General features: G+C 39.7%; 1 protein-coding gene across 23 annotated transcripts in view; it reads left to right on the top strand.

Annotated features, from left to right (window-relative positions):
- LOC105468500 (KAT8 regulatory NSL complex subunit 1) overlaps nt 1-16,078 on the top strand; it is a 198,877-nt gene that overhangs the window by 44,307 nt on the left and 138,492 nt on the right. For 22 of the 23 annotated variants that reach the window (XM_071083340.1, XM_071083337.1, XM_071083344.1 and 19 more), the window contains one exon: nt 10,645-12,028. In XM_071083340.1, coding sequence (XP_070939441.1) covers nt 10,740-12,028 — 1,289 coding nt within the window. In that variant the 5' untranslated portion in view covers nt 10,645-10,739. Of the gene's footprint in view, nt 1-10,644; nt 12,029-16,078 lie in introns of those variants that run through there. The other variant, XM_071083346.1, reaches the window with a different exon arrangement.

Below are 16,078 nucleotides of genomic sequence, written 5' to 3'. Positions count from 1 at the left end.
AAAATTCAGAATTTACTCTCAGGCAGTTGGGACCCTTTCAGTTTAAGCCTTAAACTATCTAGTGTAGTAGTTAAAAGCGTTAACTACTTTAGCATTATGGATCCTGCCCCTGCAACTTCGTAGTTGTGTGATCATGGTCAAATTACTTAACTTCTTTGAGCATCTATAAAATGAGGACAGTAGTACTTACCTTACATTGTTATTGTGAAGATTAAATAAGAGAGTATATGTAAGGTATTAGCATAGTAGTTGACATAGTAAAAGGCTAATTAATGTTGGTGAACAACATTTGTAATAACCTATCCTGCACTCAGGAATTACTCCTTTAGTAATATAAAGCTTTTTCAGTTAAGAAGTCCTATTGGCCAAGGAGATTGATGATGGTCTTGTGGGGTGACACACATTATCTCTTTGTTTTATAGTAAAATTTTTGTCTCTCCTTCCCCATTGTATTCCACAACAAATCTACTTTTCTTTATGTGTAAAATAAATACTTTGTAGTACATTCCATAATGTAGCTTGCAGTACTTCATCACAGATCAGTGTGTAGCTGTTCTTTTCCTCTCTTTCTCTTCAGAAGCTGTACGTATACCACCCGATTCATACAAGTTGTTCTATGGATCATGCCTCACGTCTTTCCCATTATTTTGATTGTGTCAATTTTTTGATTCGTGTTTCCTCCTCTTTCTCTTCTTAGTAAAATTTTACACTTGAGGGAAACCCCCACGAGGCCTTTTTGACTTCTCTAGTCCAGTCATTTAGGGCTTACAGTGCTTACTATGTACCAAGCTCTAGATAAAGTTAGCATGCTAAAGAAGGGTGCTGTTAAGGAACTTTGTCTTGGAAATAGAATTAGTTAACAATTAGGGAAAATTCAGATAATTTGAACTGAATGATAGTGACTTTAAGTGCATTATACAATTCAAGCAGGAAGAAAGTGATATGAATTGAAAGAGTCTAAGAAGTTTGTGGAGATGCTATGTATTGAAAAATTAGTAAGTTTGGGGACAAAAAAAAAAAAAAATAGAAGAAGGAGCTTCCAGGTAGAGGTAGCAGCATAGGCAAAGATATGGAGTTGGGAATCTGTGGGGAGTTCTGGGTCTGTATCAATTGATGTATTTGCTCTGACGTTATTATAAGTCTCATCTTGAAGAATGTGAACTCATTAAAAAGGTGTGAGGGGCTGGGTATGGTGGCTCACGCCTGTAATCCCAGCACTTTGGGAGGCTGAGGCAGGTGGATCACCTGAGGTCAGGAGTTGGAAACCAGCCTGGCCAATGTGGTGAAACTCCGTCTCTACTAAAAATACAAAAAAGTTAGCTGAATGTGGTGGCGGGCACCTGTATAATCCCAGCTGCTTAGGAGGCTGGGGTAGGAGAATCGCTTGAACCTGGGAGGCAGAGGTTGCAGTGAGCTGAGGTCGTGCCATGGCACTCCAGCCTGGGGGACAAGAGAGGGACTTCGTCTCCAAAAAAAAAAAAAAAAAGTGTGAGGAACTCATTCAGAGTAGGAAAGTGAGATGATAAAAAGGTAAAGGAAAGTTTGGGGCACTGAGGCACTAGTCAGGAAGCTGTTGTGATAATCTAGACAGGAGCTGATGGATTAGATTGATAGTGTTAGAAATACGAAGATGATATACCAAACCTGAAAAGCTTTGTGAGAAACGAAGAAGTGAAAAACGAAGGATTTCATCACAAAGGAGATGAAGTTATGAAGGAAAAGAGAGGTTTCTTTCCGTTCTTTATAAGCCATCACATTTTTGTTTGTCATGTATTTGGCCTTTTTGTTAGACTTTGGCCCCTTCACATTTCTGGATTTAAGCTTTGGTAGAGAATTTGACTATTATGTTCTGGTTGAAGTTCTCATTGCATCTTATCTGGATTATTGTGGTAGCTTCTTTATTGGTCTTTGCCGTCTGTAGATGCTTTTTTACTTTTAATCATCCTACCCAACTGGTCTCTCTAAAGCACAGTCTGACGTTTCACTCCCATTTAAAAAAATGTTTAATGATGTTTTGCTGTCATTATATATATACACACACACACATATATATGTATATGTGTGTGTATATATATGTAATTTTTATTTTTCAGAGACTCGATCTTGCTATGTTGACCAGGCTCGTCTCAAACTCCTGGCCTCAAGCAATCCTCTTGACTTGGCCTCCCAGAGTGCTGGGATTACATACCTGAGCCACTGCACCTGGCCTCTGCTGTCCTTTTTTGTTTGTTTGTTTTTGAGACAGAACCTCTCTTTGTCGCCCTGGCTGAAGTGCAGAGGTTCAGTTTCAGCTCATTGCAGCCTCCCCCTCCCGGGTTCAGGTGGTTCTCGTGCCTTAGCCTCCCTAGTAGCTGGGACTACAGGCACCTGCCACCATGCCCGGCTAATTTATTTTATTTTTATTTTTATTGTTTATTTTTTTGAGATGGAGTCTCACTTTTGTCACCCAGGCTGGAGTGCCATAGCGCGATCTTGGCTTACTGCAACCTCCGCCTCCTGGGTTCAAGCGATTCTCCTACCACAGCCTCCCGAGCAGCTGGGATTACAGGTGCCCACCACCACACCCAGTTAGTTTTTTTGTATTTTTAGTAGAGACAGGGTTTCACCATGTTGGCCAGTCTGGTTTCGACCTTCTGACCTCAGGGGATCCACCTGCCTCGACCTCCCAAAGTGCTGGGATTGCAGGTGTGAGCCACTGCACCTGGCCCCTCTACTGTCTTTAAGTCTGAATTAAGGCTATTTAAGGCTGTCCATTAAGGATCTGGCTTCAAACTGCCTTTCCACCTTCTTTCTACTGCTTCCTCTATTAAAATATGCTTTATATTTTAAGCAAATTGTTAATTTTTTTATTTTTATTTTTTGAGATGGAGTCTCACTCTTGTTACCCAGGCTGGAGTGCAGTGGCGCGATCTCGGCTCACTGCAACCTCCGCCTCCTGGGTTCAAGCAATTCTCCTGCCTCAGCCTTCCAAGTAGCTGGGAGTACAGGTGCCCACCACCACACTTGGCTAATTTTTGGTAATTTTAGTAGAGACGGGGTTTCGCCATGTTGGCCAGGCTGGTCTCCTGATCTCAGGTAATCTACCTGCCTCGGCCTCCCGAAGTCCTGGGATTACAGGCATGAGCCGCTGCGCCTGGCCCAAATTGTTCTTTTAACCTTCAGAATGTTGCCTTTTCCCACACAGCCTTGCCTTTTCTTATGCCATTTCCTTTCCCTAGAATACCACATTGCCATTCTTCTCTCCTAGCCTATTACATAATGACATTTTAGCTAATTTTCAAGTCTCAGCTAAAATTGCGGCAACTTCATGGACACTTCCCTAATCATCCTTCCTCCTGTTTCTTTCCTTCCTTTGTGTAGAGTAATGAGGTAATGGTGAAGGAAGAGGTTAGTAGAAGCCACATTATGGGCACACTTTTCTTCCCCGTCTGATTTTTGCTTTTGTTTTCAGTGCACGTGCGGTTGTAACACTTGTCTTTTTGGCCACCCAGATGACCTATCCCTTCCCCTTTGTTCTCTGCAGCTTAATATTTTTGCAAGGTGGATGCTTCCAGGTTATTCTTGTGTATCTGGAGTCTTGTCTTGGGAATTTACCAGGAATAAATGAGGTTTTCATTTGTGGGTGTGGAGTTAGTTCTGACTTACAGTATTTGAAACAGCTGGATACGTTTTGCTTTTGAAAGAGTATATAGATGTGTGTGTATGATCTTTATCTCTAGGATATGGTTCTCTATTGGGAGGTGTGATGTTGAGCCCCCCCAACTCCCGTATTTGACATGTCTGGAGACATTTTTAATTGTCATAATTTTTAGAAGGGTACTACTAGCATCTAGCAGGTGGAAACCAGAGATGTTGCTAAACATGCTACTGCCAGGATAGCCCCCGTAATAGATTACTCGTCGTGAGATGTCAGTAGTGCTGAGGTTGAGAAACTCTATCCTAGAAGAATGTTTTTGCTTCACAAGTGCCACTTGTGTTAGGTAGAAGTTTGTCCTTGGACCGATAGTGCAATTTAGAATAATAAAATTAACATAGGAAGGGATCCTAGAGGTCACATATTTGAATTTTATCCCAACTTGTATTTCTCACAATGATGTTTTGCATGATATTAATAGATGTAATGGGAAAAAGTGCTTGTTAAATAAGTTTGGTAAAGGTAAACATTTGCATATTCAGTATGATGCAGTACATTGTGAGTCTCCATCTGGGAAGTTTTTCTGAAATGTGTTTGCTTGCTGAGTGCATTTAACATCTTCCAGACCCTAAAATACTTCCTTGAAAGTGAGAGAAACTATTGATTATCTAGCCCAACCTTTTATGGCTAAATGACCTTGAATAGGTAGCCTTTTCTTTTATCTGTACAAGCTTACTGCAGAATCTCAGTTTGTGTGAGTGACAGCAGGTGTAGCAGCTCCATCTGTATTTGTCAGATTATAGTTTACTTACTGAATGAACTAAAAATTGGGATATTTGGGGCTTGAAATTTTATTCTGAATGTACAGTCTGACTTTATCCCCACTGGTAAATTAGAAATTACAATCTCAGCCCTAGTTCTACTGCCCAGGTCGTTATGAGGATTAATCAGTTAATTATAGCTTTTAATGCTTTGTATTCTTTGGAGAAAGGTGATTTATCAAATAGGCTGTTGTGCTGTTTGTGTAGAACTGCTTCCTTTTTTTTGGTGTTTTTTTTTTTGTGTGTTTTTTTTTTCCTTTAGCCCTGAACTTCTGTAAGAACTGCTTAAATTTGACAGTCTTTACCTGCTTTACATTGTCGATGATTGAAGCTTTTTGGATTTTGTAGGGGTCAAGTGGGATAGAAATTATTGTTTTGCTCTGTATATTAAATTTAAGAATGTTACTATGGGCTGGGCGCAGTGGCTCATGCCTGTAATCCCAGCACTTTGGGAGGCCAAGGTGGGCAGATCAGGAGGTCAGGAGATCGAGACCATCCTGGCTAACACAGTGAAACCCTGTCTCTACTAAAAATACAAAAAATTAGCCGGGCATGGTGGCGGGCACCTGTAGTTCCAGCTACTCAGGAGGCTGAGGCAGGAGAATGGTGTGAACCCGGGAGGTGGAGCTTGGCAGTGAGCTGAGATTGTGCCACTGCACTACAGCCTGGGTGACAGAGCAAGACTCCGTCTCAGAAAAAAAAAGAATGTTACTGTGATTTTGTTTTACTTGGAATTTTTAGCTCTTTAAGCATTTCCATTATTTTCTTTTTGTTTCTCTCCATTTTATTGTACAAGTTAATACATGTTTATGGTGGAGACTTTACATAAGCCAAGAAACAAAAGACAAGAATCTTACCAATGACTTTTTAAAGCAAAATTGAGATGATACTGTGTTTTGTTTTATAACTTTTTTCACTTAATAATGAAGCAAGCACTTTTCCATGTTAGTAAATATAGCTCTGCAACACTTATGGTTGCACAGTATTCCATTGTATGGATATTTAATAATTTAACTGAGTTTTTGGTGTTCAGTTTTCTTTTTATTATAAACAACATTATGAAATATTAAAAGTAAGTCTAGACATAACAGGGAAAAGAGTAAAGTACTAAACTTAGGTAGTGGTTTATGGCAATTGTAGCTAATTGCAAACTAGGTGCATTTTTCCTGTGCATTAAAAAGCCATGGAAATTTATTCCTTCTTTGTTAGCTTTTTGTTTCCAGTGTAATAACGGTGCAAATAATACTGGGTGGTTGCACCCGGTACATGGCCAAGTAATTGAAAGTATTTTATTTCATCATGATGGCATCCTTGTGGGAAAGGCTGTGTTACTTGTAGATGAGGAAACTTAAAGAACAAAATAGTTAAGTAACCTACAGGAGGTGGAGCCAGGATGGGAACTGAGATATCGCTCACTTGAGCTGGTGCTCCTCTTATAAATATCTTTGGGGGTAATGTTGAATCTCAGCTAGTATTTCAAGTCAATAAAGGGAGAGGGATCTGGAGTTGTCTTCTTTTTTTTTTTTTTTTTTCCTTTCCTTTCACAATGGTATTTCTTTGGTATAGAAATCCCAAGATTTAGGAGTTAGGAATGGGAATTTCTTCTGAAAAAGTAGTAACTTTTTCCTCTGCTCTGCACTCTCTTCCCTCCCCCACCCCCTTATTTAGATGATTGTTTTAGTAACTATACTATGCTGTGTATCCTATGGTGATATTGAAACCAAGTAGAAGGTGCAAATCAAACTATTGCCTTTGAAGTGTATATGTTAATGTCAAGTTCATAGACATCATTTCAGAGAAGTCTTGGAGTAGATGGGATTTATATTTATTTATTTATTTAAGATGGAGTCTTGCTCTTGTTGCCCTGGCTGGAGTGCAGTGGTGCAGTCTTGACTCATTGCAACCTCTGCCGCTTGGGTTCAAGCGATTCTCATGTCTCAGCTTCCTGAGAAGCTGGGATTACAGGTGCTGGCCACCACACTCAGCTGATTTTTGTGTTTTTAGTAGAGACAGGGTTTCACCATGTTGACCAGGCTGGTCTTGAACTCCTGACCTCAGGTGATCTGCCTGCCTTGGCCTCCCAAAATGCTGGGGTTACAGGTGTGAGCCACTGCGCCCAGCCAGATTAGATGGGATTTAAGCCGGCATTTTTCTTAAAGTTGTAAGCTTTAAAGAATTGAATAATTTCAGAATAACTTTGATAAGTTTACTACTTAAGCACCGTCTGTGGTGTGATGTTAATTATGACCTTCTTTTTCATTTGTGCTGGAGTAAGACTGGGTTTTCCTAAGTTTTATATAAGTCATAAAGCATATCTGAGCCCTTGCCTGGGTCCTCAGAGGGAAGCTGTTTCCTGCGCTTGCTAAGTCTTACTGTATTGCTCTCAGGCAGTAGGGTACAACTACTCTTCAAATGTTGTATTAATCATCTGGCACCAATAATATGCCTCCTTGCATTGCTCATATCAGCTATATATTGACATTCAAAAGAGGAGGAGATTGAAAGCAAATATCTGATAGTGATTTTTGTTTGTCTATGGGAAAAACCCTTTGCATATTATAAAACTGACTCAGAATATTTTGAACAACTATCTTGGTCTAGCTTGACTGGTCTATCACACAGTGTTTAATAATATATTAGGAATTAGTATTATATTTAAAATTAGAAATGAGAAAAGACAACATAGAATAATTTGTGCCACACAGAATGCCATATGCCAGAAAGCACACAGGAGAAAACTCCATAAGCCATGAAAATCTAGTTCTTTTATAGAATGTTGGTTAAAATACAACCCTGGGACAAGAAACTTATGGTATTAGTAATTATATGAGGCCAGGCACAGTGGCTCACACCTGTAATCCTAGCATTTTGGGATGCTGAGGCAAGTGGATCACCTGAGGTCAGGAGTTCGAGACCCGCCTGACCAACATGGTGAAACTCCATCTCCACTAAAAATACAAAAATTATCCGGGCATGGTGACACATGCCCGAAGTGCCTGAAGTCCCAGCTACTCGGGAGGCTGAAGCAGGAGAATCACTCGAACCCAGGAGGCGGAGGCTGCAGTGATCTGAGATTGCGCCGCTGCACTCCAGCCTGGGCAACAGAGCGAGACTACATCTCAAAAAAACAAAAAAACAAAAAAACACAGCAATAGACAGATTTGACCCATACGTGTATTGGTGCTTTTATGAATAATGTTTTCTCATTTATTTGAGTATTTTTATGTTAATGATTCGAATTGTCATACTATAAAGGAGCTTACTATAGTGCTGTAGGGCCTACCATCCCATGTTGGTATTGCTCCAAAGATAAACTTTTTTGACTAAATTGGAGATTGCCCTCATTTGGGGTAGGGAATGGGGGTGCTTAGTCCAGTGATTTAACAAGCATTTTGGTCTCAGGACCCTTTTTTCACTCTTAAAATTTGTTGAGAACAGCATGTAACTTGTTTTTCTTAGCAACTTGGAGAAATTTTAAAAAATACTTAATAAGTAATTCAGGCTGGGCATGGCGGCTCATGCCCATAATCCCAGGAGTTTGGGAGGCTGAAGCTGGGAGTTTGATACCAGCCTGGGCAACAGAGTGAGACTCCATCTCTACAAAAATTCAAAACATTAGCTGGGCATGGTGGCAAGCACCTATAGTCCCAGCTACTGGGAGGCTGAAGCAGGAGGATCACTTGAGCCCAGGAGGTTGAGGTTTCAGTGAGTCATGATTGTGCCCCTGCACTCTAGTCTGGGTGACAGAGCTAGACCCTGTTTGAAAATAACAGCAACAAATAAATGATCTGTCTTGCACTTAAACATTCACTGGACATTTTATTGTTCACTGGGTCACGCAGATCTTCCAAATGTTACACATTACATTATGTGGAATCAAAAATTCACATTCATTAATATCGTCACAAGTCTGTCAAATCAGAAATGGCTTTTAAAATATTTTGAAAGTCCAAGTGCAGCAGCTCACACCTATAATCCCAGCACTTTGGAAGGCCGAGGTGGGCGGATCACGAGGTCAAGAGATTACGACCATCCTGGCCAAAATGGTGAAACCCCGTCTCTGCTGAAAATACAAAAAATAGCCGGGCGTGATGGCGCACACCTGTAGTCCCAGCTACTCGGGAGGCTGAGGCAGGAGAATCATTTGAACCCAGGAGGCAGAGGTTGCAGTGAGCTGAGATTGCACCACTGCACTCCAGCGTGGTGGCAGAGCGAGACTCTGTCACACACACACACACACACCCCAAATAAAATCTTGGGAAAATGTTTAAGTTCATGATTGTTGATACAGTTTTCAAAAACACTAATCTTTGCTTTAAAAAATCAGGTTTTATTATTGGCAGCAAATATATCATCATTGGTTTTCCTTGAAGTGACAAGTTCACTTTGTTCATTTGCAAGAAAATGTCTGCTGGTGAAGCAGGTTTCAGATAATCAGTTTGTCAGTAGTTCTGCCAAGTAAAAATAGTGTTCCATGAGCAAAGCTCTAGTTCATTTTGCAACTCAGTTGTACTGTACTTTTTCCTGAGAATTCATAAAGCAGCAGAGTGCTTTATGCATACTTTCCCTTTCATCACAAAAAATACTTTTTAAAAATGCAGTAAAGGCTCAAGATAATTAATAATTTTTGCTGCTTCATCAAGGACATCTTAAGTGGAACTCCCTTAAAAAAAAAAAAACTGAGTGGAGAGTGTAATGACTATTGGTATAGTTTGGTGCCTCTGCCTTGATTTGTGCTAATAATGTGCCAGCAGTTTTGTTCACCTTTGTTTTTGTATTCTGATTGCAAATATCAACACAGTGAAAAAGGCAGATAATATTCTAGTATTGCTATGAAAATACCTTTGATTTCACGAACCTCCAAAATAGTCTGTGAGATCCCCAGAAGTCCAGAGACTACACTTTAAAGAAAACTGGCTTAGTTGTTTATGTATGTTTCCTTTGACTCCCAGACCACATAGATCAAGGGGGGGGATCAAACAGAGGCAAATGACTGGGGTTTTTAGCTTGGTTACTAAATAAAAGCAGTGCCATTACCTAAGATAATGAAACAGGATGCCGAATAGTGTGCTGGAAGGAGGAAGTGAATTCCGAGCTTCAGGTGGCTTGAGGAACATAGAGGTATGGGAATCTTAATATTAGTGCAGCTCAGAAGTTTTTTCTTAGGGTTAGGTAACCTCACCATACTAGTGGTTTTTGAGAGAGAAGAGGGCAGAAGAGACCTTGTGCAGCACCAACATTTACGGGTCCAGGAGGAAGAGAAGAGGATGATAGTACAAGGACATCAGGAAAGAATTAGAAGGATATCGGTATTGTCCAGTGCTTCAGAGAAGTCAGATAGAATGGGGACTGAGCCTTGACCATTGGATTTGGTAATAAGATTACTGGTAACCTTTGCCAGAGCAGTAGGGGATGAAATCCAGATTATGGAAGAGTGAAGAGTGCAGAGACAGTTATTTATACTATTCTTTAAAAGTTTTGGGGTAAAGGGAAAGAGAGATGTTGGGCAATTAAATATGAGAGAGAGGCTGTACTGAGGACAGAAGATACTTAAGTAAATTCCTAGGCTGAAAGGAAGAAGCTAGTAGAGAAGATACTGATGAGCACTTTGATCTGAAAGAAAAGAAAACTGATGAAACAAGTTGGTATTACAGATGAGGTACAGTTAGCTCTGTAGTATAATCTGTACTTCTAGTGAAGTGAGAAGCTGATGAAAACTGGATTCCCTGGCCAGAGAAATGCACAGACCTGTGATATTTGGCATACTTTTTTTTGTGAACACGGGAATTCCATACTAATTTTTTCTGTTTAATTATTGTTTAGTTTGATGTGTCTTGCTTTAAATCCATTTATTTCAACAAAAAGATTTTTTTTTTTAATGCAGATGATTTAATTTTAACAATCTGTGATTTTCTCCGAATCGAACTTGTGTTTTGGCAACTTTCAGTCTGTAGTAACAAATGACAAGAAGAAGGGTGCAATTCTTTCTCTTGTGCAGGGATTTTGCCTCCCCCTTTCTTTCAGTTGAAAGATACTTGGGTCTCTCGAATAACTGGTACAATTAGCTCCAGAGTGCTTTCTTTCTGGAGGCAGTTTAGACAACAGCACTCAAGTAGTGCTTTTGTTAAAAATATATGTGTTTTTAAATGTGCTTGTATTTCTAACATTCTTTTCTCCTTTCTCTTCTAGTCTGTTCTCTGGGGAGGCAGTAAGGGGCCGTGGAGCTGGCCTCGGCCTCGGCCTCGGCATCGGGAGAGGCTGGACTTCCTGTCTCTCTGTGCTGAATGGCTGCGATGGCGCCCGCTCTCACTGACGCAGCAGCTGAAGCACACCATATCCGGTTCAAACTGGCTCCCCCGTCCTCTACCTTGTCCCCTGGCAGTGCCGAAAATAACGGCAACGCCAACATCCTTATTGCTGCCAACGGAACCAAAAGAAAAGCCATTGCTGCAGAGGATCCCAGCCTAGATTTCCGAAATAATTCTACCAAGGAAGACTTGGGAAAGCTGCAACCACTGGTGGCATCTTATCTCTGCTCTGATGTAACATCTGTTCCCTCAAAGGAGTCTTTGAAGTTGCAAGGGGTCTTCAGCAAGCAGACAGTCCTTAAATCTCATCCTCTCTTATCTCAGTCCTATGAACTCCGAGCTGAGCTGTTGGGGAGACAGCCAGTTTTGGAGTTTTCCTTAGAAAATCTTAGAACCATGAATACGAGTGGTCAAACAGCTCTGCCACAAGCACCTGTAAATGGGTTGGCTAAGAAATTGACTAAAAGTTCAACACATTCTGATCATGACAATTCCACTTCCCTCAATGGGGGAAAACGGGCTCTCACTTCATCTGCTCTTCATGGGGGTGAAGTGGGAGGATCTGAATCTGGGGACTTGAAGGGGGGTATGACCAATTGCACTCTTCCACATAGAAGCCTTGATGTAGAACACACAACTTTATATAGCAATAATAGCACTGCAAACAAATCTTCTGTCAATTCCATGGAACAGCCGGCACTTCAAGGAAGCAGTAGGTTATCACCTGGTACAGACTCCAGCTCTAACTTGGGGGGTGTCAAATTAGAGGGTAAAAAGTCTCCCCTGTCTTCCATTCTTTTCAGTGCTTTAGATTCTGACACAAGGATAACAGCTTTACTGCGGCGACAGGCTGACATTGAGAGCCGTGCCCGCAGATTACAAAAGCGCTTACAGGTTGTGCAAGCCAAGCAGGTTGAGAGGCATATACAACATCAGCTGGGTGGATTTTTGGAGAAGACTTTGAGCAAACTGCCAAACTTGGAATCCTTGAGACCACGGAGCCAGTTGATGCTGACTCGAAAGGCTGAAGCTGCCTTGAGAAAAGCTGCCAGTGAGACCACCACTTCAGAGGGACTTAGCAACTTTCTGAAAAGCGATTCAATTTCAGAAGAGCTGGAGAGATTTACAGCTAGTGGCATAGCCAACTTGAGGTGCAGTGAACAAGCATTTGATTCAGATGTCACTGACAGTAGTTCAGGAGGGGAGTCTGATATTGAAGAGGAAGAACTGACCAGAGCTGATCCCGAGCAGCGCCATGTACCCCTGTGAGTAGACCTCATGCATGATAGCATTCTTGAGAAATGTTGGCGCAGGGAAGAATGAATGAATCCCTACCATGGAGAGAATGTGATTCTTTGCACATAGATGTCTAGGTTCCATTTGTTTTTTTCCCTGGTGTTAGGTAGGTGAGTGCATATACATGTTAGTGAAGAAATGGAAGATATTTTTGCTGTAGTGTTGTGGTGTTGTAGTCTAAATGGTGGTAATTTCCTTTTGAAGTCTTATTAAGAAAAAAAACTAGGAGACATCTTACATGTAAAATTGTACTAGTACCTCTTTAAGAGTGAATAATTAGATTTCTTTTGAAACTATATATAGGACATGACAAGTTAATGGCCTGATTGTTCAGATTTTGTTGTTTCCAGTAAGCAGGGACAAATGTTGAGTTGACCTAGTTACCTTTGTAGGAAATTACAGTTGATTTTGATTGAACTTTGAGCAGAGAGCATATCCAGTCTTCAATTTTAACACTTGAGGTTTTCTTACATTTTAAGGACTGACAATTAGAAAATGCTTCAGAATATTTAATACATTGCCTCCAAGCACAGTCCACTTTCACAACCTGACTGTCTTCCTATTTAAAAAAAAAAAAGCCCATTTTAATTAGATTTGTTAAGCTGAGTTAAATGTATTAATGTATGTGGAATAAATTCTTACTTTTTTTTTTTTTTTTTTTTTTTTTGGGGGGAGACTGAGTTCCGCTCTGTCACCCAGGCTGGAGTGCAGTAGTGTGATCTCAGCTCACTGAAGCCTCTGGCTCCCGGGTTCAGGTGATTCTTGGGCCTCAGTGTCCTGAGTAGCTGAAATTACAGGCACCCGCCATCACGTCAGGCTAATCTTTTTCTTTTCTTTCTCTTTCTTTTCTTTTCTTTTCTTTTCTTTTCTTTTCTTTTCTTTTCTTTTCTTTTCTTTTCTTTTCTTTTCTTTTCTTTTCTTTTCTTTTCTTTTCTTTTCTTTTCCTTTCTTTCTTTCTTTCTTTCTTTCTTTCTTTCTTTCTTTCTTTCTTTCTTTCTTTCTTTCTTTCTTTCTTTCTTTCTTTCTTTCTTTCTTTCTTTCTTTCTTTCTTTCCTTCCTTCCTTCCTTCCTTCCTTCCTTCCTTCCTTCCTTCCTTCCTTCCTTCCTTCCTTCCTTCCTTCCTTCCTTCCTTCCTTCCTTCCTTCCTTCCTTCCTTCCTTCCTTCCTTCCTTCCTTCCTTCCTTCCTTCCTTCCTTCCTTCCTTCCTTTTTTTTAGTAGAGACAGAGTTTCACCATGTCGACTAGGCTGGCTTCGAACTCCTGACCTCATGATCTGCCCACCTCGTCTTACTGGTTTTTCTAAATCTGTTGATTTGAGAAAATTTTACATAAGCTTAAAGGGTGGCGCTCCAAATTGGCATGGTGGAGACAGAGACGTTTCACTCTTGTCACTCCCGATTCAGCATCTATGTACTTAGATAAAGCAGTACTATATTATAACATACTTAAATGTTAAATAAGTGCATTTATCTACTTAGGAATCTCAGACTTGAGAGGTAGCATGAGGAGTTGGAAAAGAGGGGCAGGATAGTTGACTAGTAGATCCTCTTTCATTTCCTCTTTGCTAGAGGCTGACTTACTAGAAAAGGCTGAAAAGGATGAATATGTGGGAAGAATTGGTGTTTCCTTGACTGTATTAAAAGATGACTACGATTTTCACTGGAGTGTTTGGTTGTTGAGACAGCCGTGATTTTTTAAAGTAAATTTTCTGGTTCCCCAATTTTGTTTATATTATCTGCATGGATAACATATTGTATCTGAAATGAAACTTTTTTTTTTTCTATTTTGAGGGAAGAAATGGATAATTTTTGCTGAATTTCTTCCTTGTAGACCTAGTTCCATTATCATTTGTTAGTTCACTGTGCTCAAGTTCACTTCTGTGTTTAGATTTAAAGCAAATATGTTTCAGAGGCTTGCTTCTTCTGTAACCCACCTTTCTTTGAATGGATTAGTAGCTTAATTCAGCTTGCTAATATTCATGGCATTATCCTCCCTAACTTTGCTGTTTAAATCACTGCTTTAAAAATACCTTGGTTAATGTTAAATATTTTGTGCTGAGAAGTATAATAAACACTGTAGTTAAAGGATTTTAAATTGCATGTACTTATTTTGAGTATTTAACAGAAAAACATCTAGATTCTATAAGCTTATTGTTCTCAGGATACATTGCATTGAAAACATTTCTGAGTTTTGGTACTGTTGTAGGTAAGTGTTACAAACCAATGAAATAAAAATAGCTGAGAGAATTGTTCTTATTCTATAGGATAATTTAGTGACTTGAAAAAACCTTAAGTCTATTCATTTACTACTTAGTTCTACACATTCTTCTCACATAATGGTTTATGGTTTGGAAGGGTGTGAAGTGTATAAGAACAGCCAAAGGATGGCTTTTAGGAAACATTTTGGGATCAGTTGAATCCTCTTGCAATTAAATCAACTGAATGATACTTTAAAAAGTAGAATTTTCATGCATTAGATCATATTAAAGAAAATTTGGGTACTGAAAGTACTCCGAAGTAAATGCTCTTTTCGCATATTGTAATTGTATTTAGGGCCTGACATGGTGGCTCATGCCTGTAATCCCAGCAGTTTGGGAGGCTGAGGTGGGTGGATCACTTGAGGTCGGGAGTTCGAGACCAGCTTGACCAACATGAAGAAACCCCGTCTACTAAAAATACAAAATTAGCTGGGCCTGGTGGCACACGCCTGTAATCCCAGCTACTCGGGAGGCTGAGGCAGGAGAATCGCTTGAACCTGAGAGGCGGAGGTTGTGGTGAGCTGAGATTGTGCCATTGCACTCCAGCCTGGGCAACAAGAGCGAAACTCCATCTCCAAAAAAAAAAAAAAAAAAAAGTTTTTTTGTGGAAACCAAAACCACCAGTAAAGCATAAATACTTTAAAGTTCTTGTTGAGCAGGATCACCGGGTTGACTTTTAAGGCTGGTATTTGTTTAGCCAAGTGTTTGTTGATCTTCTGAGTATTTTAAAAGTTTTCAGCAGTTGGCCAGACAATGAGAATGGAGGCATTGCTTTAATTTAAAAAGAAGAAGAAAAAGTTGTTCTTTGATGCTGAGAAATGAATCCTAGAATGTAGTTAGTTAATTCTTCAGGAACTTGACCCAGCTGATGAATTTCAGCTCCCCGCGCTCCCTTTCAGCAGCCGGTCTGTATTTTACTCTTTTGCCCAAGATATAATACGGTGGGCTAGGTTTCATCTAGGCAGCCCTAATGAAAATATTTAATAGAGGAGACTGTTGGAATGAGCTGTTTTTAAATGATGTTGCTTAAATTGCAAGTGGATAGTTCTGTGGAAATTACAATCCCTTTCTTCACTAAGAATTCAATTGTTTTTTCTTTCCCACTTCCCAGAGGAGAAACAGTGATCCATTCTATGTCGTTGGTACATGCTAGCTGTAGAATGATTAATTTTTCTATGTTGTTGAATGTTTAGCAGATTGTATGTTCATCATTGTATTACTTGACAGTAAACTATATTGCTAAATGAGACTTTAGAGAGGGTTTCTTTTTTATTAATTTTTATGGTTGACTGATTTTATGTTTGGTTTAAAACTTGCTCTTTTTGTTTTAAACTGTTTTTGGAAAATCTTCATGAAATATTTCACATACCTTCCTTCTTTGGTACAGTGGACATATAACTGCTTCTTTGAAAATTCTGCAGTATCTTGGGTTTGATATGATGTCACTAAACAATGATATAAGTCATCACTGTGGAAGGTACAGGAATTTAAACTTTATCTCCTTGAATATGGAATTAAGGAAGCTGCATGCTTCCATAAATATCTTAATGTTTAATTCTTAATTGTAGATGTAGAAATAAAAGCATTTAATTATCATATGTATGTAATGTATTTGCTGAGTTGTGCTTGCTGTTCTTTCTTTTTTATATTCTTTGTTTTTCCCTCTTAGAGTTGTCTCTTTTTTTTCCCCTGCAATTTTGTTTAATTTCTGGACCCATTCCATATTTTGCTAAATTTGGTTTTCGTTTTCTGGGCCCTGTGC

Source organism: Macaca nemestrina, chromosome 17 (assembly GCF_043159975.1).
Source record: "Macaca nemestrina isolate mMacNem1 chromosome 17, mMacNem.hap1, whole genome shotgun sequence".
NCBI lineage: Eukaryota > Metazoa > Chordata > Mammalia > Primates > Cercopithecidae > Macaca > Macaca nemestrina.
Note: the sequence above shows the minus strand (reverse complement) of the source record. Positions and strands in the feature narration are given on the sequence as shown.